At 36.8% G+C, this 26,325-nt stretch overlaps 4 protein-coding genes and 1 non-coding gene across 5 annotated transcripts; 1 reads left to right on the top strand and 4 right to left on the bottom strand.

Moving 5' to 3' along the window:
- The first annotated feature begins 1,168 nt into the window (after positions 1-1,168).
- LOC110819057 (uncharacterized) lies at positions 1,169-2,246 on the top strand. The gene has a single exon (XM_022048143.2). The coding sequence runs from the start codon at positions 1,500-1,502 to the stop codon at positions 2,010-2,012; it is 513 nt and encodes a 170-aa protein (XP_021903835.1). The 5' UTR covers positions 1,169-1,499; the 3' UTR covers positions 2,013-2,246.
- A 366-nt stretch (positions 2,247-2,612) lies between these two features.
- LOC110819048 (RNA polymerase II transcriptional coactivator KELP) lies at positions 2,613-4,854 on the bottom strand. The gene is made up of 3 exons (XM_022048133.2): positions 4,391-4,854; positions 4,082-4,187; positions 2,613-2,976 (listed from the first exon to the last, which is right to left on the bottom strand). The coding sequence occupies exons 1-3, from the start codon at positions 4,706-4,708 to the stop codon at positions 2,891-2,893; spliced, it is 510 nt and encodes a 169-aa protein (XP_021903825.1). The 5' UTR covers positions 4,709-4,854; the 3' UTR covers positions 2,613-2,890.
- A 574-nt stretch (positions 4,855-5,428) lies between these two features.
- Positions 5,429-8,012, bottom strand: LOC110819039 (uncharacterized). Its single transcript, XM_022048125.2, has 3 exons — positions 7,608-8,012; positions 6,754-6,993; positions 5,429-5,811 (listed from the first exon to the last, which is right to left on the bottom strand). Exons 1-3 carry the CDS (start codon positions 7,853-7,855, stop codon positions 5,775-5,777), a joined length of 525 nt encoding a protein of 174 aa, XP_021903817.1. The 5' UTR covers positions 7,856-8,012; the 3' UTR covers positions 5,429-5,774.
- Positions 8,013-8,171: 159 nt separating this feature from the next.
- Positions 8,172-8,243, bottom strand: TRNAQ-CUG (transfer RNA glutamine (anticodon CUG)). Its single transcript has one exon. It is a non-coding gene; the product is annotated as a tRNA-Gln (tRNA).
- Positions 8,244-8,692: 449 nt separating this feature from the next.
- Positions 8,693-13,514, bottom strand: LOC110819068 (F-box protein SKIP8). The gene is made up of 3 exons (XM_022048152.2): positions 12,753-13,514; positions 11,142-11,338; positions 8,693-9,505 (listed from the first exon to the last, which is right to left on the bottom strand). Exons 1-3 carry the CDS (start codon positions 13,239-13,241, stop codon positions 9,259-9,261), a joined length of 933 nt encoding a protein of 310 aa, XP_021903844.1. The 5' UTR covers positions 13,242-13,514; the 3' UTR covers positions 8,693-9,258.
- Between the last annotated feature and the right edge of the window lie 12,811 nt (positions 13,515-26,325).

The following is a 26,325-nucleotide window of genomic DNA, read 5'->3' as shown; positions in this document are numbered from 1 at the left end:
GTTTTACTAAATAATTTATTTTTTAAAATTCTTTAAAATTCATTACATTTGAAAGTTTTTAGTTATGCTATAGTTTATATTTAGAAAGTTCTTAATTCTTTAAAATTGACTATAATAAAAAAAATCTAAACTATTCTAATGGTATCTAGTAAGAAAACATAACGGAAGCCTAAGATTTTTTTAATCACACCACATAGATGTCATGTGGGATTAATGTTGTGTCTAATAGAAAAAATAATAATGATAGCGTCACGTTGTTTGTCACGTGTAAATATGACGGACAACGTTAATAGGGATTAACAACAAGAGGATTATTGAATCTTTTTCAAAGTATAGAATTGAGTTGATAAAAATATAAAAGGTAGTGTTGAACATTTTCAAATAGTATAGGACCCAATCAAGTATTTTAATTTTATTTTATTTAATGAATGTGAATTATTATAATAAATTTAATAAGAAAGAAAAATGGCATGTACAATAATCATTTTTTAGATTTTTTTTTGTTTTTTTAAAAATATTATATTTTTCTAAATCATTTTTTTATATAATATTTAATGAGGATATGAGAATTTTTAATATTTACAAAATCGTTAAAAATGAAATTTTGAAATAATTTTAAAAATTCAAAAAATTATAGTAAAAATAATAAAACTTAATAATTGTTAATTCAAACACTAATTTAATTAGTTCCCCTATCTATTATGCAACTTGTATAACCCGCCAGATTGATAGAATTAAGGAAAAAATTTATGTAATTATGATTTTTTTTAATTTAAATAAATTTTATATAGCACGCATTATCTTTGAAATTTTACTCTAAATATGCAAAAAATGAAACAATTAATTTAAAATTTTATTAATTTTAGGGAACTTAAAACATAATTTTTCTACTTTCACTTCAACATTTTTTAAGATTTTGATATTATTTATTTATTTATTTTCATTTTAGAATAAATTTTAACTATATTCAAGTATAAATTTTAAGAACAAATTTCATTTAATCTAAACATGACATTAATATTATAAAATTTGCAGTTTAATTCTCGATGGAGGATAATATTTACCATTTTCACTCGTACCTTACACAGTCTACCTTCTTGCAGATACACTGAACCACCCATCAACTGGATATAATAAATTAAATCCACTCTCATCCTGGCGACAAAATGAACATGAACATCTTTTGTCATTTTTCTCTCCACCTCTCAACAAAATTCACAATACAAACAACCTACTTTGTCCCTAACATTAACCAGCCCTAACCCAAAATTTCAAAACCCTTTTGCTTCTTTATTCCTTCTTCTTTCTAACTTCCATTTTTTAATCCTCTGACAAGAGAATCAACCTCTAGTTTCTGGTTAAAATATATTAGCAACGGTCTATTCTCACATGGCGCCGATTAAACTTTTTCAAAACTGACATCACCTCCCCCACCATCCCTCCACTGATTACTCACCTTAAATACCAGCTTTGATTACAGTTTCTCTTCATTTTCTTCAATGGGTAATTGTTCCTTCAAAGGGGCAAGTACTGGGGTAGGACCTAAGTTCTGCATCCGGCTTCTTACAGATTCAGGGGATATTGTAGTGCTAAACACACCTAGATTGGCTAAAGATGTGGTTGATGAGTATCCAGGATACGGTATTTTCAAACAAGGCCATGCATCATCTCCGGTGTCAAGCGAAGAACGTCTAGTTAATGACCAATTTTATTATCTGCTTCCGCTAGAGGCGTTGGCTGAGAGTGAAAAAGGAAAGAGTGTGAAGCAAGGCGAAGAACGAAGAGTGCCGTTGGTGGAGAAATTGGCGAATGGAGAAGGAATTCGAGTATTGCCCTCACAAAAGAAGGGAGTTTGGAAAGTGAAGCTGATGATCAATACTAAACAGTTGGAGGAGATATTAGCGGAGGAAGGGAATACAGAGGCATTGATAGAGAAAATGAGGATGGCGGCAGCAGCAACTGCTACTTCCAACCCTAAGCGAACCAAGGCATCTTGCCTCTATTACCCTTGATTTTGAATAATTTCATTACTGCTTCTCTGCTCTTTTTTTTTTTCTTCTTTTCTTCTTTTTCTTCTTTTCTTCTTTTTCTTTTCTGGTCGGAGTCTATGAACTATATCAAGGGAATAACTTTCTCCCTCCTGTACTACTCTTTAGTTTTAACCTAAGTTAACTGATTCAGTTGTTTGTATCATGTCTCTTTCCCCTTTGCTGAGTATATATATATATATTACATCTTTCATGTTATTTTGAGATGTGAATATCATGTCTACAGAAATGTGTAAATGCTCACAAAAAAATTCCCTACATCCACAATATCCATATTCAGTTGGAATACCAGGCTAACAAAAGAGCAATTTCATTTCCTCTCTCAAATAGAAAAGGCAAAGTGGATTCAGTGGAACAGTGAAAAAGCCACTATATACATACATATATATATATATATATATAAATGGCTAGAAACTAGTTGGAAGACTGCTTTAATGATCCAAATTCTGAAATTAAGATCCTGCTAATGCAGGAGAGTTTAGTATGAATATGTTGGATTCTTGGCAAGAAGTCTCAATTCAGGTTTTTATGCAGAAGATTGAACAGGGCAGGTAACAAACTGTGTACAAAACCATGCTTCATTGATCAGGCAGTCCATAAGTGTCTTGATGTAAAACTCCATTGATAAAGAAAATCCACAACACCACTTTAACAGGTTATTCCCACAGTCTACACCCAAAATCACTCAAAAACATCCACGCAGTTTGAAGTCATAAAATCTTTCAGCTAGGAAACCCAAAAGGAAACGTATAGGTGCTAATTACAGCCATCAAATTGGATTGGGATAAAAAACACATCCCAAGGCTTCAAAAACCTTCAGTCTCCAGATGATGGTGTCAGACCTATGATTTCATCTTCTTAATAGCCTCCTGAATGGCTGGAATATTCTCCTTCAAAGCCAACCATTGCTCCAGAGTCAAGCTTATTCCTGAGGATACAACATCACTATAGAAGTTAATCTACAGGCTATTGCATCTGCAACCAAATAAGAATCTATTAAAAGAACACAAGCATACTTTTGAAATCAGTATAAACCAAGAACTTAATTACATCTTTCACTCTACCTTATCCACCCACAATGAACTCTAAAACCTTTATTATTATCAACAAAAGAACACAACCTCAATTAGCATGGCATTTACCTATTTTCTTCAGCATCTCAGCATAGCCGGGTTAAAAACAAACGATGCTATTTATACCATGATTTTGACTTTACCTCAAGACTAGACAGAAGCTAGATATCAGTATGCATATCAGTATGCATACCTTAGATAACTAGCATCCAAAAGCTGCAAGTTTAATCTGAGAACTGGCTCAAGTAAAACTAGCCTTGGTGAAAGAACAATTTGAAACAAACTGAAACATTACCAAGATCCTCCAGCTCATATCATGGAATGACCCCAGTCATTATACACGATATAGACATACTTCTACTGAGATAGAAGAAGGAGCACAACTGGGAGACAAAACACACTCCAGGGAATTTGAGGTTATTCATCCAACTATTATTCCTGCAGTATGAAGTACTCTACCCCTGTCTGCCAAAAACAATTTAGGACCAAAATCCACTGAAAGCAGTAAAATACAGAGTAGACATCCTGCTCATGTGGCGTACATCTCTGCTTATTGAGCCAAGCCATTACACACCACCAATGTTTCAGGAGCCCAAAATACTTGATTTAGGTTCAAGAATATACTCAATGCTCAGGCTAAAACCTATGAAACAAATGAAAGAGGGACAACTTATATATAGAATCTCAAGTTATCAGTTGCTGATTAGCCAATAATCCAGGACCACCAACATTTCCTAACACAATGACAAGAACTATTAACTGGGGAAACGATTATTATCCTCTTTCATTTCTCACGCTTTCCAGACCATATTTAAACGTTATTCTTTCAGTACTAGTAGTTCACTCATAAAATGCATTTGCCAGACGTGGATTTGAAGCTTAAAAGTAGACAAGAAAACTAAAGAGACTTAGTCAGTAGTATAAAACCCTAAAATCAAAGCCATCAACTAATATGTTTACCTTTAGAAGAAGGAAGCTCTTTGCCATCTTTGTTATAATACTCCCTGATGGAAACCAAACGCTTGCCTCTGAATTCTTGAACAGTCACCTTTCTCTTGTCAGACAACTGAGTAAAAAAAAAAAAAAAAAGAGCATATATCAAATAAATCCTCACTCAGTTAGGCTGCGAAAGTAACAGAAAATGAAGAGAGAACAGGAAAGAAAGAAAGAAAGAAAGTTGAGCCCCCTTTACTAACTATCCAAACGGTAAGAACCCTGAAACGCGAAATGTGAAGACTCAAAATAAAATCGTAAAGAACAGACACAAACCCGACATATGATGGGATTACCCTCGTCGTCGTACTCTCTACTTCCATTTTTAGATACTTCTTCTTCTCCTTCTTCGTCTTCTCCTTCCTGCTGCTGTTCTTCTTCTTCTTCTTGTTCTTCTTCTCTACTGTTCTGTTCTTCTATGAAGGAATTGATAACAAGCTTCACGTGAGCTTTGTACTTGGGATCGGAGAGGTTAAGGTCAAGCTTCTCCGATGCCAACTTTCGGACTTTGGACTCTGTAATTACGTTAATGTCCGATTCCTGCAGGATTTCGCGAACGGTAATCTCTATCTTCTCTTTGATTTCTGCCTCCATTGTTTCGTTTCTTCTTTCCTTTTTCCCTGAGAAATTTGAAGAGAAAGAAAATTCAACAGAAGATGAAACACCTCCGGCTCTCAACCAGGTAGAGAAATAGGCGAAAATTGATTTTGGGCAGAGGATCTGTTTAGGGGAGGAGACGGGTTTAAAAGCTGGAATATAGGGAGGGAGAGAGCACGGTAAATAATGGAGTTACTTTTTCTTTTTTTTATTAAAAAAAAAAAAAAAAAACTATTTACCCTCTGTGTTTTTTACATTGGTAAATCCTAAGCGACTTCATTCAACCCACCATAACTGGTGGGTTGAACAATTTCTTCTGGCTTACTTATGTTTTTTCAGAAATTTTATAAACCAACTTAAAAATAAAGAGATACTTGTGTTTTTTTATCTTTAATTTATATACATATGAAATACTAATTCAACCTCTTACCTCTCGATCATCATCATTAGTGAGAGTGTCAAATTATTAGAGTATATAAATAATATATTGGGATAATTAACAAGGTACTAAAATATAATTAATGAATTAAAGAATACAATAGGGTAGATTATTTTCTACCATCTTAAAATTGTAAGAGCAATTGGTAAAAAAAAAAACTAGTATTTGTCACAGTTTTTTTATTTATAAAGACACCAGCAATTAGTCTGTGCCCTGTGCCATTTGTATAAGCAATGCTAAATGTCTGAAGAGCAGGAAATCACAGTATTATATATGTATTTGGTGTTGATAGAATAATTTCATAGAACTTTGAATCGATCAATACAATTGCAATTAAGATTGCGATTGTACATCGTGTTCGCAATCAGTTTTACCTATTGTACAAGGAAATTCCCTCTTCAACTAGAACAAGCATCCACAGTTTCTCCATCCCATTCTAGGAGGACGCGTAATATGCCCAAAAACATGTAGAATTATAATATTAACATCCACGTTTAGAACACACTTCCTGTTTTTCTTGTGTTGAGAGAGAGAGAGAGTAAGTATTACATGCGAAGACCCATGAGCTGCTACTGCAATAGCAATGGCTGCTCAGTTGATGAATCCTTCCGAACGACACGAAGATTACCTCTTAAATTTCCTCGGACCTTGCTTCTTCTTGCTGCAAGATTCAAAACGGTATTATGAGGTTCATATCATTTACCTTTTTAAGCCTATCTTTCGTAAAATAGGCTAAATTGACTGTGTAATTAACTAAAAGCAAGAGGGAAAGAAATTATATCAGTGTAACACACATTTAGAGATTCTAATTCTCCCTCCAGTTGGTCATTTAACAGAAAAAAAAAGATCATAGCCAAGGAGTCTCTGCCAAACAGTTTCTAGATATCAACACTGTTAGCTTAGGACACTGAATAGATAGTCAACAGCAGTATGTAATATATACTCTAAAGAAATCATTACTGCATGCCCATCCATTTAAATGTTCCACGGCTTAATTAGCTAACTCATGAAATGGCAGGACGGTAAATACCAGAACGACTTACTTCATTAGCTTCATAGCGGAATCAATAATTATGTTCAGGCATCAGAATCAAAAGGCATTATCATTCAATATTCAACTGATAATAAACCAAAATCTTTTTTTCTTGAGGAGCTGGACAAGAACTTTTAGGAGTAGAAGGAAAAGGGGAAAAGGGGAAAAGGAGAGAATTTATGTTGAAAGATAACTAAATAAAACTGAGTGAAGAGCTTGCAACGAGCCACAAAGTCTGCGTTAAAAGCCCTTCAGCGCAAAAGGATATAATTTCACACTGGGCACATAAATTACTGTATGTTCAAGAATATTAAGTTACCAGGTTGAACGAACTTTGGAATATTACTTTCCACATTTAGTTCCTTGCAAGAGGAAGCACACAAGCTATCCTGGCAGTGAATCTGTTGGCTGGGATTCTCGATTTCTCACAAGAAGTTTAATTTAAAATTTTCAACATTGTGAGTGTAAAGGATTCAAATCATTAATGAGTGTATATGAGTACTTAACTCCTGCATTATGAATCAAAAAAGAAATAAAAAGATATTTCGATTTATTAAGATGAAAATTTACCTAGAATCTTCATCACTAGTCTGTATAGAAGTTGTTTTCTCCCCCCTTCCAAAAGCAACCTCATCCATGCTCTGCCCACGTCGCCTATATCTACCACCAGATGCTACGAATCCAGGGCAAGGCCTGTAAGCCTTTATCGGCCACCAACCAAAGCCTGGCACTGTTGCAATCCCTCCTTGAATTCTACCCTCTCCATTGCATCCCCTCTCCAATTCCTCTCTCCCACAGGTCTTACAGCCCCTGCGCAAAAAATGCATATGCTCAGCAGCTACAAGATTGAATAGTCACTTTTTTTTAGCACTTATTAGATATGTATTTATGTTACGAAATTTTGACATAAACCACTAAGTTTTGTGCAAACCCTGGGTCATCACGTCTATTGACAAACGAATCAATCAACTGGACTCTCAAATCATGTTGACTGTTTGTTCATGGCGCCACCAAAGTATCTGTTACGTAAAAGATTATAATCTAATGTGTTCTCTGCAAATTATGGCTAAAAAAGAAGCACGTTTTCTTGATAATGATTTTGAAAATTAAAATGAGAGGCTTTGCTACCGTGTTTCTCTCTCCATTCTCCGATATAAACTAGAATTTGCCACACAAATGTAAATTAATATTCGTAAACCAACATTGCTTATCTTAGACAAAAAAAAAAAAGGCATAATTCAGCTTACTGCTAACTTATATCTCGTGGTAAACAAAGCACCCACCAATTACTCAGTAACCAAACAATGGACAGTAGAAGTGCCAAAAAAGAAGTGCAAGAGAGAAAACTAACGGCGATGTTCAAGTTCAAAAACAGAGATTGCTAGAATTTCTAGCCAGAAATAGAAGATAGAAAATGAAGGTACCTAAAAGGAAGGTCGTCCAAGTCGTTCGTGGCAGATTCTGAAAGTGTAGTGACTGGATTTGGAGGAGGAGGGTCATCTTCGACAATAGAAGTTGAAGAAGGAGAAGAGGAAGAGGAGGAGAAAGCGAGAAAGGACTTTGATGGGTATTTACTAGGAGTTAATGGAGAACAGAACCATGAACTACTGCAAGAGCGACAACAGATTGGGGATTGAGTTGGAAGTGGAAAAGAGACAAGGGCATTTGCCATGCCTCCGACTCCCTCCTTTTCTTCTTCTTCAGCAACTAGATACAACAGACGAAGAAGCGGATACCAACCACTTATCAAACCTTCACTCTGGAAGGCTCATCGATTTGGGCCATACATCTATCTCGAAGCCAGCCATCTGAACAATGGACCTTGCCACCAGCAGAAATGTTTTTTTATTAAAAAAAAAAAAAGGAAAAGAAAAATCATACCCTATAAATATAACTACTGTTTTGTTTTTTTCAGATAGTTGTTATTTTGTTATATGTTCAATATATTAAGATTAAAATGAACCAAAAATTAAGAAAAGAAGAAGAAGAGGTTCCACCGAGATTTGAACTCGGGTTACTGGATTCAGAGTCCAATGTCCTGACCACTAGACCATGGAACCAGCCGCGCTTTGTGGGTTCTTTTATTTTTATCAATTTCAATCCCTTCAAGCTTGATTGCTAAACTTTGAAGGAAAACCTATTAGAAACCTGATTTAATATTAAATTAATGGTTACATATCATATATTAATAATAAATCATATAATTCAGTGATATAGAACTATTTATCGGATTCAACCAAAATGAACCGAACCCCTTCTGTTGATTTGTACCGTTTTATATATAAATTTGTTTCACTGTATCTAATAAAAAAAAAAAATTAAGCAAACCAACCAAAGGTTCAACCCTATAACCTCACCAGTCTCTTACTGACGACCTTGGGGTATCCACTCATGAAGGCAACCGAAGCTATAAGGACTAAACACCATTTTAACGTACTTCAAGAACGGAGAACATTTTAATATCTTCACCATTCACTCAAAGTTATCTGTGGAAATCAAGAACACCGTGTAGGAGCATTCATCCTTATCTTCATTTAACCCGAAAATAGATTCATCTTATTATCAACTTCCATGTTCAGAATCCATAAGGAATGATTCAGGCTTGCAGACCATAAAGCAATTCTGGAGAAAGAGGAGGATTTGAAATGTATTGCTTATACACAGAATTCATTTTAACCCAAATTTCACTCTATCTCACTACTTTGGATCCAGCATATTCTAGGGCTTCTTTTTTGGGTATTTTGGCTGTCAGCCCACTTTACACTTCTGAAACTACTATAGACTTTTCACCCTTCCGATCACATGTACATATCCATGTGGCAAAAAATGATAGTAGAAGGAAACAGACCTTTCAAGGACCCTAAGAAAAATTTGAAGCAAAGAATATAAAGCGAAAGAGAAAAAGACGCTCTCCTTAAAGACAAAAGAACCAAAACTGAGGCTGAGAAACTAAGGATCTTCAGGGAATTCTTAGAGAATTTTCAAGCAACTTGCTTCCACTGATAATACCACTACTTTTTCTTTTTTGCTAATTAGTACTAAACCATCATCAGTAATAATTTTTCTTCTATTCTTTTACCCATGGGCAACCGGTTGCTCTACTCCATCAATCACAGAGTTGTGGTGATGCACCATGTACCACCGTCCATTGTGAAACTCAAAGACATTAGTGACATGGAATGCCCCGCCCACATCAAGGTATGTTTTCATGGTAACCCAGGCCATGTCTGTCAGCACTCGAGCCCGAACATCTCGCACCTGAAAGTCCAAAACGTGCTCCCAACTAAAGGCAAGCTGCCAGCTCTGCATTACAGCATTGTACCTGCAGAAGGAAAAAAGCAGCTTAGCTTCTCCCTGAAAAGCAAAGGAACAATCAAACGCACAACCTATTCTCATGACATAGTACCCTATAGGTTGATATCAAGAACCTTTAAGGCAAAAACATTGCATGGTCTTCACAATTTCACCATTTCCATGTGGTCCTATGGTGAAGAACAACAATTACATACACAATAAATCCAAGGTCCAAATATTTTCAAAGAAAGAACAAGATAAGGGAAAAAAGAGCTTCCTAAAGGTGGGTAATGCACCTTATTACATATATAAGAAAATATTTGTCTCCTGGGCCAAGTATATTCTGCTCATATTTACTGCAGTAAAACCATTAAGGTAAGAAAACAACCATCTTGCTAAAGCCTCTGACTCAGTAGAAGTCTATTATCCATGTGTGCTTTAACTAGTATAACCTATAGGCTAATGGCCAATCTATACTGTGTGCAATTATCAATCTTTTATGCTGGAAACATAATTTTGGTTATATATTTTAAGTAGCTAGCATCATGTGATTACCATCAACAGGACTTTCTACAGTAGAAATGATGTAAGTAAACTTGGAACTAATCTGCCTACTCAGAGATTACGGCCTAAATTTTAGTATTCCTAGAAATTGCAGCTAAGGAGCTTGCGGATGAAAAGATGCAAAAATAACTCTGCTGAGAACATTCTCTGCATATAGAACGGTAGATGTCTCATAAGAGAGACCATAAAGGTATTTTTGGGCTGTAATTTAATCCTAATCTAACTATGACTAGAAGTCCAAACAGAAAACTAACAAAGAGTTTGAAGCATAAAGAAAATCCTAATGCTATTAACAGTGTTTGGAATTACTTAGTTGCTCCTTATAAACAAATTTAAGCATCCTAATCCAACGTTAGCATTTGGTAACATAAAGCATGACTTATTAAGTTCCTAAAAGTGACTCTAAGTTAAAAAACAAGCACCTTATTCCTAACTTAATTATCCTTTTGATATTCTATTGAAATTAATAATATATACTTAAAATAATGTCATAAAATATTGTGATAAATGTATATAGTTTCATTTTTTAAAAATAAAAAACAGTAGGTTATTTTTTAAAATCACCATTTCACCCAAATGCATAATTAGTTTATCTTTTAAATGAGAATTTATCAATTTTAAGTAACTTAAAACATGTAAGTACTTAATAAACATTTCTTCCAGCAATCCGAAACAACCTCTAAAATTATAATAATAAACCCATAACTATAATAATATAATGAAAAAGGAAAATTATACCTAATCGATTCACAAAAATAACTCCAATCCTTTCTGCATCAAGAAGTTTATGCATAAACAACGCGTTAAATCTTCCAACAAAATGCACAAAGATATGTATACTAAAAATTTAAGCTGCACTGACAATGTTATTAAAAGCAGAATCACTAATTTCTGATTTCCTAGAACACTAGAACTGCAAAATGAAACAAAACCATAATTGGTGCCCAAATAAAACAGATCTAACAAAGAAAAAGCATCAACCAACAGGTGCATAACTTAGCACACTAACTATACCCAGAAGCCACAACCTATATTAAACATGCACAAAAAGAAAATGGTAACAGAAGTATTGGAACTGAAGGCAAATAGATAATCAATACCCTGAAAAGAGTTCTCCTGAGGCATGAACACATTTTACATAATCCGCATTCAACCAAAAACGACCCATTGCTGGAAGAGACTTCTCTCTGATGATACTGAAAAATTCTGAATTAACATTCAAAATGGCTCTTGTAGCCGCATAGTATGCCTTCCACCCATTAACTGGTGTCACGCTATCTTGCTCCAAGGTAAAATCCTAATAGGGAAGACGATAAGTTAAGAAAAGATTTTTTACAGTCCTCTAACAATCTCTACAAGAGATCAACAGATAAACAGTGCTTGCAACATGGGAAGGAACAATGGAAACTCTAAAGCAACTTTGAGACACAAGTTCCTAATGATGACTTACAAGAAAGTTAAATGGAAATAACAGAAGGATTTATTGCACATTGGTTTAAAATGGCACTTCCACCTCTCCCTAAAGCTGCATAAAGCACTAACACAGTGTTCAGGAGTTTGATGTAGTAGAACTTAAAGATAGAAATCTTTAGTCCACATTTGTTTCGTTGAAGGGGACAAAGTAAGGTACAAATTTACTAAATATGATAGAAGAATCCACCTCTACAAGAAACATTGTGATGAACTATAAAACAATAATAGATAATTAAAAGACTTCACTTAAAATATACTGAGTAGATTATGAAACCCTCATAATCTATCAGTTAAGAAAGGTTACATGGAGTTGAATGAACTCCTAAATTATTTTCTTTTTTATTCCCTTTAAAAAACTATCAAAAATGATTATTATCAGCACCTACCTTACTTTACTCTTGATTAGTCAAGAAATAAACTCTCAAACATCTACTGCTAAACAACCGGATATTTATACTAAGCAAAAATTGAAAATAGTAACGCAACCCTTAAAAAAATAAAAATAAAATAAAAAGAGAAAGGGAGTCCACTTGAGTCGTGGGGCTATCCCTGCAATAACTGGTGGAGGTGAGGGGGGGAGAGGGGATCCTGATATATGTCAAGAAATTACAGAATGGAAACTTGCATTGCCACACCAAACCCACAAATCACAATCCCTGCCGTCAGTAACTCAGCGATCTCAACAATTAGCATCTCTATGCAGATCCAAAAGCATTGGGTCATTCTTAAAGTTTTGAATGGCATCTTACTTTTCATTCCAAAATCAATGAATTCCTTGGGCAATCATTATCGAGATTCCCCAAAGTTAAACATAGAAAAAACTAGACAGAAAAATAGTTAAGGTATGTTTGGAACAAATAAATTATCTTTTTCGAATTCATTTGGAAAAATATTCTTAGTTTAACTAAGTTAGCATGAAAATTTATTTTTATGGAGTTTAAATGAATTATTTCAGTTCTGCCTAAAATTCATTGCAAGTTGAAATTTCGTTCACTTGAAGTAAAATTTTCTCCCTCTCATGCTAAACTAAACAAACATTTCCAAATTGAACTCCAAAGAAGTGATTAATTTGTTTTAACCATGTCTAAACCCAATGTTCACTCAGGACCCGGGATTACAAAATAAAATTTCCAGAGAATAAGAAACTGAAAGTCATCCTAAAGGGGAAAAACAAAGGACATCAAAATATTGCAGAAACGATTAAAATGAAAAGAAAAATCAAATCATTATTTCATTACCTTGTGATAAAGGGCTTTCCACGCATTATCATCATTAGCAGCCTTTCTCATCAAGGAATTGGTCATTGACAACCGGCACAAGCTCGGGTAATCCAAGTAGCTAAGAGCGTGAGTAGTAATCTCTGGAACCAACTGCTCCATCATCGAGGCTCCCGACTTCTCCGCTTCCGCCGCCGCACTTCTTGCTACCACCATCTCTGCCGCGTCCACAACGCCGTTAAGGTACCCCGGACCCTCTGCCTCAAAATCGAGAACCCCTCTGACGTTACTGTTGGGAGAATGGTGCAGCAAAGACGACGATGTTGGTTGTCTGACAGCCAGAGATGACGTGGCAGAATCAGAACCTTCGGGTTTGGAGGTCCTCTTGCGAGGGAGCGATCGGACGGTAAGGAGAGCAAGAAGGAGAGAGAGAACAGTGATGATCGTGGCTACAAAAAAAGGTTGGTGGGGAGAAGAGAGAGAGATGAGGTCAGAGGCAACAATCTCCATTCATACGACATGAAAGCTACGCAATGCATTAAAAACCCTAGGGGAATCTGGTTTAGTCGGGTCTATAATAAGGGATTATGTGTTCAGGATTTCCTTGTTTCTGTAAAGAAAAAAGAGAGAGAGAGAGAATAGAGCTTCTGTGTCTTGTAATTTCGAAAAACCCTAGAGCAATTGAGTAGAGTTGGAGAAAGAAGGGGGAAGGGAAGAGAAGGAACTCGTGAGTTGTAACTGACAAGGGAAGGAGTTTTGAATGGGCAAGTATCTGCAGAGCCCAGTGTACAAATAGTCGCAAATTTCCAGGTTAATTCTGTATTTGACAAATTTCCAATCCTACGTTCCTAATTGACACGACGTCGTTTATGAGGGAATTATCCTTTTTAACTTATTTGCTTTTATTGTTTTCTTAAGCACAAATTATCAAAATAAATTTAAAAATAATATACAAATTCTTTATTTTTTTGTAAAAAAATTGACTGAAAAGTATAGAAATACTTCTTAAAATAATAAATTTTTTCTCTAAATTTATTATAATAGAAATTAAATTAAATTAAGTAAAGAAACAAAATTTATCTACCCTTTTTAATCAAATATGGAAATAAAGAAAGGAATTTTTTCTCGACTAATATAAATAAATTATTTTTATATTTTTATATATAATCTTAGAATATTTTGAAATAATTTTATTGTACTTATAGTAAGAAATAAATTTAGTTATAATTGATTTTGATTTATATTGAAAAATATTAAAAATAAAAATCTTCATGAAAAAATTTTGCAAGATAATATATTTATTTTAAATTAGTATGATATTTAGCACATCATATCAATTTATCATATTAATTTAACACGATCTATTATTTTTTATAGTTAGTATATATTTGAAAAGTCTCACATTAAATTCTTTTTTATCTAACTTAAGAAAAACTTAATCTATCTTTATCTTTTAATAGTAAGTATTCTAATCTTTTTTTAACATTATAAAGATTGTTTATATTTCACTTACAATATATAAGATAATAGTTTAATTTATCTGATTTGTTTGCTTAATGTCAAAGTATTTTTTTTTTATAATACGTTCTTTCAATTGTTTATTATAATATATGTAATAAGAATTAGGAATTTAGATATGTCAATTATTTAATTTTTGAATTATTTTATCTTTAATATGATAGTATTTATCTATTTAAAATTTTTAATATATTAAAATAACATTAATATGATAATAATAAATAATTATTATTTATTTATTTAATTTGATAATGCATAATAATTATTTATTTAAATTTTTTAAATATAAAAATAAAATATAATAATGTATAATAGTTATTTATTTAAATTTTTTAAATATAGAAGTTTTTAAATTGACTATAAATTATTCATTGAATAATTTTTAAATAAAAAAAAATTAACATGACAATATTACTATATAATTAATTTGTAGTTGACTACACACTTTAAAGTCATGCACTATACAAATTTTTGATCGTTTACCTTTGTCCTTACATATCATTTCCCTTGTAGATTTTCAACCAAAAAAAAAATTAAGGTATAACAATTATTTGGCATTTTCATTAGAAATTTTTTTTTTTTGCATAATTTTTGTTCCCATAAAATAATATTTTGTTATTTTTATATAATTGCAAAAAATATGTTTTTTTTTTTTTTGTGTAACACAATTTTAAAAATCTTATTTACATTTAAGAAATAAATAAAATTATCTACATTAGATTCTATTCATAATTAAACTCCTAGTGTATCCTTAAAAATCATTATAAGAGCAAAGTTTACGAAAATGGTTTATAACTATACATTATAGTACATAAATATCTAATGAAACTTGCTTTTATACAACGATATTTTGAATAAAATGATAATTTTTCTCTTTATTCTCAAATTTCTTTAATACTTAGATTTTTAAAAAGTTATAACAGTTAGATTGTCATACTCGACTACAAAAACTTTATTAATATATATACAAATGTGTATTTCAAAGTTCAAATAAAAAGAATCGGATTAAATAGAGTTATATTCAATTTGAACTATTTAGTTTGGTTTTCAATTTAAATATCAAATAATAAAAAAAAATCAACTCATTTTAGTTTAATCTAAATTTGAATAAAAATTGAACTTTGTAGATTAATGAAAAATAAAAAAAAAATCTTAATTTTAATTTTTTTAAATTTTAAATTAACAAATTAAAGTCTATTTTAATATGCTTTTAGGTATGAATTTCACCCTTAGTCAATTTTCATTCCTTTTCACATTCAACTTTAAATTGATAAAAACTTTATATGTAGCAGCCCCGGAAATTTAAAATGGAAATTATATTATAAATATCAAATGCGGAACCGAAGTCAAAATTTGAATAACATCCCTTACACTAAAACCAAAAACGTGCTCACAAAATATAAAAGATTAAACTACCTAAAGGAGAAACTTGAAAGTAAAAAAAAAAAACTACGAATGTGACTAGGGAGTCTTTAGGCGTCCCCTTCGTCGTCCTCCTGCGGAACCGGCTCGGGAACGATGTCCTCTTGATATGAAATGATTAAATAAGGAATGAGCTACACTAGCCCAGTAAAGACATCACGATATCTCACCGTCACGGAGGTAAAGGTGGGTAAAAAACACAAAAAGACCAATGGAGCATAATTTACAACAAATCCTTTTATTAATAATAAAACCTTTACCATTCACTTACCTCGGTGAAATTCATAAAATAATATACGAAAGCAATAACATCATCATCATCATGAAAACATATATATGAACTGTATAACATAATACCTATCAAACTTTTCGTAATTCAATCGTTACACAGCATATTTTCCTAATTCACCAGCCCACTAGTATCCATGGGGATCCATAGGGGTCCCGCTACCCGTTAATCCTTAACACTTGAAATCCATTCCAGGGCCGTCCCCATACCCCTTCCGGTATGGGCGCCAAACCATAGACCTCATTACCCCGTCCGGTATGAGGGTGAAACGGGCCGTCCCAATACCCCGTCCGGTATGGGCGCCAAAACACATAAGATCTCCATACCCCGTCCGGTATGGGATACCACAATCCCGGTAGGGTTCCCTACGGACCCGGTCCGTCCACCATCTCCCAAGATATCTAGTCAGGCTGACCACATTATACAATTACCCATTTACATAATCTTTCATTCTCTTTTCCCTCAGTCAGCATCATCAATCCACATACAAACAAGCAAAACGGTAATTTATGCCAAACAGACAACATAAAGCATTAATATCCCAGTCATTCAATCCATAATCAGTAAAACAGTAAAATATTCACACGAAACTATAAAATGAAAACATCAAACCTCATACTGCATTTAAAACTGTAAAACAGGCCAAATAACAGTTAACCGACAAACACACTAGACTCGGGCTCCATTAACGACCTTAAGCAATTTCACACATTCGTTAATTCATGAAATACCGTTTTATCATTTATTGAACTTTAATACCGTGATAGGAAATAGGGTGAGGGGTCCTTACACGTTTCGGGGTCCGAACACGGCTTCACAGTGCGCCTACAGGCTGTCCCTAATTTTTCCTGAATTTTTCTCGGGGAACTGAAACGCACTACTGGTACCTGCACGTGTTCCAAAAAATCCCAAATTAGGCCCAGGGCCCCTTTCGGCCAATATCGCAACTCCGACACGGCGGCTCCGCCGTGCTCCGGCGACGGCACTGCCGCTGGCGGCGGCGATTCGCCTCGGGTTGGCTGTTTTCGGCCGAATTCGGCCACACTCGCATCGGTCCCTGCGAGAAAACAATCCTAGGGCCCTCGGGGGGCCAAAAAAATCACGAAAAAACGGAGCTTACCGGCGGCAGCGCTCTCGGGTGCGGCGGCGCTCTTGTGTGCGGCGGCTCTCCGGCGAGGTTCGTGTTTTGGTGATTCGGCTCCGGTCAACCTGTAGAGAAAAGAATGGTGATCACGGTGATATAAAAATTGCATCAAACGGAGGCCAGGAAGGGCCTCATCGGAGGCAAGAACCGAAAAGGGGCGCGGCGGCGCCGCTGGGCTTCGGCCGTGTATTCTGGCCGTTTGGCCAGGATTTTGGCTCCGATTTGGCCACAGGAGGAATCAGCGTGGAAAAACGAGTCGGGGGTACGAAATTTACCTCGATCGGCGGTCGAAAATTTCCCCGGTGCGGCGGCGGGTGGCGGCGGCCGGCTTCTGGTTCGTCTTCTTCAGCGAGCGGCAGGCGGCTAGGGTTTGTGGTCTGGTGTGGGGGTTCTATTGTTAACCCTTTGCCTTTTGATCTCAGCCGTCCATTTTGTTTTAATCTGGGCCGTCCGATCGCACGCTTGATCTGAGCCGTCCGATCACGCCTACGCGGATCGCCAACGTGGCCCGTTCCGGAACGACGTGGTCTTGCCACGTGGCAGGTCCCGGTTGGCCGGGACTGCTGACCGGGCCTGCTGACGTGGCTGCCGACGTGGCTTTTTTTTTTTCTTTTTTTTCGGCCTCTTTCCGGGCGCTACATTATAAGCTTTTAGTAAATATTTAACCTCTAAAAGAAATGTTGTAATAATAAATTTTCCTATACGATTTATGTGCAAGCAACATATTTGATTTAATTTTAGACAATGATAACATCTTTTGATTGTTCAACTAAGAAACAATCTCTCATCTCAATATGGGCCTATATGCTTATGTGGATTTGTGGTCATCTTTATTAGGATTATTATATTCAATTGACTTAATACTTTATCTATGACAATCATTTTATCATTTTTGGGCCATTAGATGTTAACTGTCACGCCCCAGAATTTTTTAATTATTATTATTATTATTAATTTTAATTAATTTATTTTATTTTATTTTTATTTAATTGAATTAAAATAAACCTAATAAAATAAAATAAATATAAAATTGGGTAAAAATATTATTTGGATTTAATTGAAATTGATTTTGGGAAAAAAGGGGTGAAAATTAGGATTCTGGGGGTATTTTTGAAAAGAAAATCGGAAACCGGGGGTCAAAACGTAATTTAAAAAAATTGTGCCCCGTCAGCGCCACGTCAGCAGCCACGTCAGCGGCCCAGTCAGCAGCCCTGGCCAACCAGGACCTGCCGCGTGGCAAGACCACGTCGACCCAAGAACGGGCCACGTGGGCGATCCGCGTGAGCGCGATCGGACGGCCCAGTTGCGTCCCCGCGCGCACGGATGACCCAGATTAAGCGTGCGCACGGACGGCCCAGATGCACTCGCACGGACGATCCAGATTCAATCGCGCACGGACGGCCCAGATTTAATCAAAATGGACGGCTGTGATCAAAAGGCAAAAGGGTATAAATAGAACCCCCACACCTGACCACAAAAATCCTAGCCGCCTGCCCTTGCCAGAGAAGACGAACCAGACGCCGGAGGAGTCGGCCGCCGCCACCCGCCGCCGCACCAGGTAGTTTTTTGACCGCCAATCGAGGTAAATTTCATACCCCGTCTCGTTTTTCCACGCTGAGTTCCCCTATGGCCAAATCGGAGCCAAAATCCCGGCCAAACGACCGGAAAACACGGCCGAAACCTAGCGGCGCCGTCGCGCCCCTCCTCAGTTTTTGCCTCCGATGAGGCCCTTCCCGGCCTCCGTTTGATACAATTTTTATATCACCGTGATCACCATTCTTTTCTCTACATGTTGATCGGAGCCGAATCACCAAAACACAAACCTCGCCGGAGAGCCGCCGCACCCGAGAGCACCGCCGCTGGTAAGCTTCGGTTTTTCGTAATTTTTTGGCCCCCCGAGGGCCCTAGGGTTGTTTTATCGCAGGGACCGATGCAAGTGTGGCCAAATTCAGCCGGAAACGGCCAACCCGAGGCGAATCGCCGCCGCTTGCGGCGGCGCCGTCGCCGGAGCACGGCGGAGCCGCCGTGCCGGAATTGCGATATTGGTCGAAAGGGGCCCTGGGTCTAATTTGGGATTTTTTGGGACACATGCAGGTACCAGTAGTGCGTTTCGGTTTCCCAGAAAAAATTCAGGAAAAATTAGGGACAGCCTGCAGGCGCACTGTAGAGCCGTATTCGGACCCCGAACACAAGTAAGGATTTCTCACCCTATTTCCTATCACGGTATTAAAGTGCAATAAATGATAAATGGTATTTCATGAATCAATAGCTGTGTGAAATTGTTTAAGGTTGCTGATGGAGCCCGAGTCTAGTGTATTTGTCGGTCAATTGTTGTTTGTTCTATTTTACAGTTTTAAATGCAGTATGATGTCTGATATTTTTATTTCATAGTTTCGTGTGCATGTATCACTGTTTCATTGATTATGGACTGAATGACTGAGAACCCGATGTTATGTGTTGTCTTGTTGGCGTGAACTACCAGTTTGCATGTTTGTGTGTGATTTGATGATGCTGACTGAGGAAAAGGAGAATGAAAGGTTATGTAAATTGATAATTGTATAATGTGGTCAGCCTGACTAGATATCCTGGGAGATGGTGGACGGACCGGGTCCGTAGGGAACCCTACCGAGATTGTGGTCTCTCATACCGGACGGGGTATGGAGACCTTATGTGTTTTGGCGCCCATACCGGACGGAGTATGGGGACGGCCCATTTCACCCTAATACTGGACGGGGTATTGAGGTTTATAGTTTTGGCGCCCATACCGGACGAGGTATGGGGACGGCTCGTTTCACCCTCATACCGGACGGGGTATTGAGGTTTATAGTTTTGGCGCCCATACCGGACAGGGTATGGGGATGACCCTGGAATCTGATTACAAGTGTTAAGGGTTCACGGGTAACGGGACCCCTATGGATCCCTATGGATACTAGTAGGCTGGTAAATGAGAGGAATTATGCTGTTTAAAGATTTAAATGTGATTTCATGATGATGATAATGTTATTGCTTTCGTATATTGTTTTATGAATTTCACCGAGGTAAGTGGATAGCGATGATTTTATTATTGATAAAAGAATTTGTTGTAAACTATGCTTCATTGGTCTTTTGTGTTTTCTACCCACCTTTATCTCCGTGACGGTGAGATAGTGTGATGTCTTTGCTGGGCTGGTGTAGCTCATTCCTTATTTAATAATTTCAGATCAGGAAGACATTGTTCCCGAGCCTGTTCCGCAGGAAGACGGCGAAGGGGACGCCTGAAGACTCCGTAGTCATATTTATAGCTTTTATTTTCGAGTTTCTCTTTTAGTTAGTTTGTTCTTTTATACTTTGAGCACGTTTTTGGTTTTAGTGTAAGGGATGTTTAATCAAAATTTTTATTTCGCTTCCGCATTTGACCTTTTTAATACACATGTTTCATTTCAAATTTCCGGGGCCGTTACATTAACATTATGGCTAATCAAAATATTTTAGATGAACTATAAAACATTGTCATTTTATGTAAAGGACCGACTTAAAAGAAAAAGATTTATTATCTAAAGGCGGAAACAAATAATAATTAGCGTTTATATTCCTTACATAGTAAATTAGAATGCCCAATAGGGTTACAAGAACTTTTCTATTACAACGGCTCGTAAAAAGAAGCAAATAAATAATTTAAAATAAATAGATAAATATCCTAGGGGTTAACCTCCACTAGCTCTTGAAGAAGTTCGGGAGGTAAACTACTCACAACCTTCTTACTGATCGGGATCTGAATCTTAATTCTCTTGATCTGAAATGGTTGATAGAAGAGTGAACTACACTAAGCCAGTAAGAATATTATGCTAATCACTGATACAGAAAACAAAAGTTAGTAGAAATCACAAAACGACTAATGGAGCTCTTAATTTAAGTAAATTCATTTAATATCAAAATGTTATTTTCATATTTACTATTACGAGTTTTCTAAAACCAACCTATAAGACAAACACCAATATAACATTTATAATTTCATGTATAAGTGAGTAACATCAGTCATTCTCCCTTTTTACCTACTTACTGGGACTCTTGGCATAGGGATATCTCTTTACTCATGATGTAACGGCCCCAGAATTTTAAAATGAAATATGTGTATTAAAATGGTCAAATGCGAAAGCGTAATAAAAATTTTGATTAACATCCCTTACACTAAAACCAAAAACGTGCTCAAAGTATAAAAGAACAAAGTAACTAAAAGAGAAACTCGAAAATAAAAGGTATAAATATAACTACGGAGTCTTCAGGCATCCCCTTCGCCGTCTTCCTGCGGAACGGACTCGGGAACAATGTCTTCCTGATCTGAAATGGTTAAATAAGGAATGAGCTACACCAGCCCAGTAAAGATATCACAATATCTCACCGTCACGGAGGTAAATGTGGGTAGAAAACACAAAAAGACTAATGGAGCATAATTTACAACAAATTCTTTTATCAATAATAAAATCCTTTACTGTCCACTTACCTCGGTGAAGTTCATAAAACAACATACGAAAGCAATAACATTATCATCATCATGAAATCATATGAACTGTATAACATAATACTTATCACGCCTTTTGCATTTCAATAATTACACAACATATCTTTCCTCATTTACCAGCCTACTAGTATCCATGGGGATCCATAGGGGTCCCGCTACCCGTGAACCCTTAACACTTGTAATCAGATTCCAGGGCCGTCCCCATACCCCGTCCGGTATGGGCGCCAAAACTATAAACCTCAATACCCCGTCCGGTATGAGGGTGAAACGGGCCGTCCCCATACCTCGTCCGGTATGGGCGCCAAAACACATAAGGTCTCCATACCCCGTCCGGTATGAGAGACCACAATCCCGGTAGGGTTCCCTACGGACCTGGTCCGTCCACCATCTCCCAAGATATCTAGTCAGGCTGACCACATTATCAATTATCAATTTACATAACCTTTTATTCCTCTTTCCCTCAGTCAACATCATCAAATCACACACAAACAAGCAAACTAGTAATTTATGTCAAACAAGACAACATACAACATCGGGTTCTCAGTCATTCAACCCATAATCAATAAAACAGTTATATATGCACACGAAACTATGAAATGAAAACATCAGACCTCATACTGCATTCAAAAACTGTAAAATAGGCCAAACAACAGCTGACCGACAAACACACCAGACTCGGGCTCCATTAGCGACCTTAAACAATTTCACACATCTATTGATTCATGAAATACCGTTTTATCATTTATTGAACTTTAATACCATGATAGGAAATAGAGTGAGGGATTTTTACTTGTTTTGGGGTCTGAATACGGCTCTACAGTGCGCCTACAGGCTGTCCCTAATTTTCTTTGAATTTTTTCCGGGGAACTGAAACGCACTACTGGTACCTGCATGTGTCCCAAAAAATCCCAAATTAGACCCGGGACCCCTTTTGGCCAATATCGTAATTCCGGCACGGCGGCTCTACTTTGGCTCCGATCAACCTGTAGAGAAAAGAATTGTGATCATGGTGATATAAAAATTGTATCAAATGGAGGCCGGGAAGGGCCTCATCGGAGGCAAAAACTAAGGAGGGGCGCGGCTGCGCCGCTAGGTTTCGGCTGTGTTTTCCGGCCGTTTGGCCAGAATTTTGGCTCCGATTTGGCCACAGGGGAACTCAGCGTTGAAAAACGAGCCGGGAGTATGAAATTTACCTCGATCAGCGGTCGAAAAACTCCCCGGTGCGGCGGCGGGTGGCGGCGGCCGGCTCCTCCGGCGTCTGGTTCGTCTTCTCCGACAAGGGCAGGCGGTTAGGGTTTTTGTGGTCAGGTGTGGGGGTTTTATTTATACCATTTTGCCTTTTGATCACAGCCGTCCATTTTGGTTAAATCTGGGCCGTCCGTACGCTTGCATCTGGGCCGTCCGTGCGCACGCTTGATCTGGGCCGTCCGTGCGCGCGGGGACGCATCTGGGCCGTCCGATCGCGCGCACGCGGATCGCCCACGTGGCCCGTTCCCGGGTCGACGTGGTCTTGCCACGCGGCAGGTCCTGGTTGGCCAGGACTACTGACTGGGCCGCTGACGCGACGCAATTTTTCTAAATTAAGTTTTGACTCCCGGTTTTCGATTTTCTTTTTAAAAATACCCCCAGAATCCTAATTTTCACCCCTTTTTCCCAAAATCAATTTCAATTAAATCCCAATAATATTTTTACCCAATTTTATATTTATTGTTATTTTTATTTTTATTAATTTAAATTAAATTAAACTAAATAAATCAATTAAAATTTAAAAATTATAAAATAAACTAAATAAAATAAATAAAAAAAATTAATAATAATAATAATAAAATTTTAAAATTATTGGGCGTTACACATGAACCCAATATCAAGATTTGTCAATTTACCCTGCCGTCCCCATACCCCGTCTGGTAATGAGCGTCAAACACACCATTGTCTCGATACCCTGTCTGGTATGAGGGTGAACCATATCTTCTAACCCTCTCAGTATAGGACCCCTCAGTTTTGTCCGGCTGAGATAATGTCCATGATAGGTTTTTTGTATGTACCGGGTCCGTCCACCCTTTTTCAGGGTACAGTAAGCCTTTAATATATAGATCCTCATCAACATACAATCACCAATCACCTACTAACATCTCATTTTATATTCGCATATCAATCAAACGATATTTAAGCAAACAATACATTTTTTATACCTTAACAACTAAGAAATGTAATTAGATTCTCTATTTCAAATCAGTCAATCAGATAAAAATCACAATCAAGTAATCAATAACGAGAAAATAATTAAATATAATAATTTAATTCATATGGCGGAATAATAAGCAATTTAGACAGTATAAAAAAATAAATAGACACATAAATGAGCTTAGGGCTCCACTAGTGACCTATAATTATTGTTAGGATTTTTTTAATTTTTACAAATCACAAGATTACTGATTTATTAAATCTCAATTTACTGTAATAGGAAATAGGGTAAGAGATTCTTACTCGGATCGGTATTTCGACGTGCTATGCTACCCACTACGCCTCCTGACGGATTCCAAGTTTCCTGAATTTTTTATATAGGAATTAAAATACTCATCACGTACCCAAAAATACCCGAATAATCCAAAATCGATGTTGAAAACTCTTTTCGACCAACTTTAGGGTTTTGGCACGGCGCCGTTGTCGTGCTCCGGCACTGGCTCCACCGCCCATGGCGATAGTTCGCCTCAGCCTGACTAGTTTTGACTGGTTTTACATGTATTCCTGCAACAAATATGTTAGGAAGCCTCAGTTGGCTAGAAAAATCAAAAAACCCGAACCTACTGATGGAGGGGGTCTCCGGGTACGGTGGCTCTACCGATTTTTCTTCGCGACTGGGGTTTCTTCTTCAGTTAACCTACACAAAAAAGGACGGTGAACACAACGGTCAAAGAATCGTGTGAAATGAAAAACGGGAAGGGGGTCATCGGAGAGGGTTTAGGGTTTTGACTGCGGCAGCTCCTTCGAATTTTGTCTACAGTTTGCAGCTCATCAGTAGTCCCTTTTACTCCGATATGACCACAGAGAGGCTCATAATTCAATTCCGAGCGGGGAGGAAAATTTTTTACCTTTTTTGGCCGTCGGCGATGGCTTTGATGCGGTGGCGGCCAGTGGTCGTTCTCCTTCTTCGGCATCTGGTTCTTCTTCTCCAACGATGGTAGGTGCAGCTAGGGTTTAGGTTCCCTATAACGCGACGTTTAAATACCCATTCCATGTCGATCTAGGCTGTCCGTTCAAGATACGTTGTCCTCTCTCGTATGTTGGATCTATCTTATTCGGAGAATGAATCTAGGCCGCACAGTTGAATTGAATTTGACCGTTAGATCGCACGTAAAGAGGAAACGCATTTGGATCGTTCACATATATGGGATGCGGATCATTCGCGTGGCTTTCCGTGTAGTGCTAATTCGAGATTACCACGCGACATGCTCTGGTTCGCTGGGGCTACTGACTGGGTCGTCCCATGTGGCCAAACTTTTTTTTTTCGTTTTAACCCATTGTTTTTAAATTTTCTTTCAAAAACACAATTGAATTCCAAATTTCACTCATTTTTCTCAAAATTATTTTCAATTTTGTCCATAATTTATTTTTTCTCAAAAATTCGATAAAATTAAAATAAAATAAAATAAAATAAAATAATTATTTTTATAAATTTTTTATAAATAATAGTATAGAAAAATTCATCTTGGGCTGATTTTTGAGCTTAGGTATTATAACTCCCCCCCTTAAGAAAAATTTAGTCCCTTAAATTCGTCACCCTCTCACTTAGTTAAACAATTGGAGGTATTGTGTTATGAAGTCCGATTCTAGCTCCCACGTGACCTCTTCCTGTGTATGATTCTGCCATAAAGAACTTTGACGAAGGAAATCTCTTTATTGTAAAACACTCTACTCTTCCGGTCCACAATATCTACTAGTACCTCCTCATATGATAGATCTTCCTAGAGTGAAAGGAGCTCATGAGACAGGATGTGTGAGGGGTTCGGGTTGTACTTGCATAGCATGGATATATGAAATACATTATGGACCCTAAATAGCTCTGGAGATATTGTTAGTCTGTAGGTGAACGTACAAATTCTGTTTAAGATTTCAAATGGCCTAATGAATCGGAGATTTAATTTTTTCCTCTTGCCAAACTTATTGATTCCCTTGAAAGGGGTGACTTTAAGAAACACTTGATCGTCTTTCTCAAATTCTAAATTCTTCCTTTGGGTGTCCGCATAACTCTTCTGCCTACTCTGAGCTGTTTGGAAATATCTTCATAATTTTAACTACATTGGCTGTAGTCTCCTCTACAAGATCCGGGTAAATAATTTTCTATCACCCACCTTTTCCTAACAGATCGGTTATCTACAAGGTCGGCCATATAATGTCTCATACAGGGCCATGCCGATGCTTGTTTGATAACTGTTATTATACATGAACTCTATCAAAGTATGTGATCATCCTAATAGTCTCCGAAGTCTAGAACACAAGCTCAGAGTATATCCTCCAGTGTGCGATCGTCTTCTCTAATTGTTTATCGATTTGAGGGTGGAATGCGGTACTAAGAGATAGTTTCGTTCTCATACCTTACTGAAAACTAGACCAAAATCGAGAAGTGAACCTGAGGTCTCTGTCGGATATCACTATCACCGGGACTCCATATAACCTGACTATTTTTCAGATATAGATTACTAGCTTATTTAAGGGATCGGTT

Source organism: Carica papaya, chromosome 4 (assembly GCF_054855325.1).
Source record: "Carica papaya isolate Zhongbai chromosome 4, ASM5485532v1, whole genome shotgun sequence".
Lineage (NCBI taxonomy): Eukaryota > Viridiplantae > Streptophyta > Magnoliopsida > Brassicales > Caricaceae > Carica > Carica papaya.
Note: the sequence above shows the minus strand (reverse complement) of the source record. Positions and strands in the feature narration are given on the sequence as shown.

What these genes read in the sequence shown, in the direction of transcription:
- LOC110819057 (XM_022048143.2), top strand. Translation starts at nt 1,500, where the DNA reads ATGGGTAATTGTTCCTTCAAAGGGGCAAGTACTGGGGTAGGACCTAAG.
- LOC110819048 (XM_022048133.2), bottom strand. Translation starts at nt 4,708, where the DNA reads ATGGAGGCAGAAATCAAAGAGAAGATAGAGATTACCGTTCGCGAAATC. An exon ending in GTAATCCCATCATATGTCGG is followed by an intron (nt 4,188 to 4,390) that starts GTTTGTGTCTGT and finishes TTTTTTACTCAG; the next exon opens with TTGTCTGACAAGAGAAAGGT. An exon ending in AGAGCTTCCTTCTTCTAAAG is followed by an intron (nt 2,977 to 4,081) that starts GTAAACATATTA and finishes TTGTATCCTCAG; the next exon opens with GAATAAGCTTGACTCTGGAG.
- LOC110819068 (XM_022048152.2), bottom strand. Translation starts at nt 13,241, where the DNA reads ATGGAGATTGTTGCCTCTGACCTCATCTCTCTCTCTTCTCCCCACCAA. An exon ending in GGAAAGCCCTTTATCACAAG is followed by an intron (nt 11,339 to 12,752) that starts GTAATGAAATAA and finishes CTTCCCTATTAG; the next exon opens with GATTTTACCTTGGAGCAAGA. An exon ending in TCAGGAGAACTCTTTTCAGG is followed by an intron (nt 9,506 to 11,141) that starts GTATTGATTATC and finishes TTCCTTCTGCAG; the next exon opens with GTACAATGCTGTAATGCAGA.
- LOC110819039 (XM_022048125.2), bottom strand. Translation starts at nt 7,855, where the DNA reads ATGGCAAATGCCCTTGTCTCTTTTCCACTTCCAACTCAATCCCCAATC. An exon ending in TTGGACGACCTTCCTTTTAG is followed by an intron (nt 6,994 to 7,607) that starts GTACCTTCATTT and finishes TTTTTTGCGCAG; the next exon opens with GGGCTGTAAGACCTGTGGGA. An exon ending in ACTAGTGATGAAGATTCTAG is followed by an intron (nt 5,812 to 6,753) that starts GTAAATTTTCAT and finishes TGAATCTTGCAG; the next exon opens with CAAGAAGAAGCAAGGTCCGA.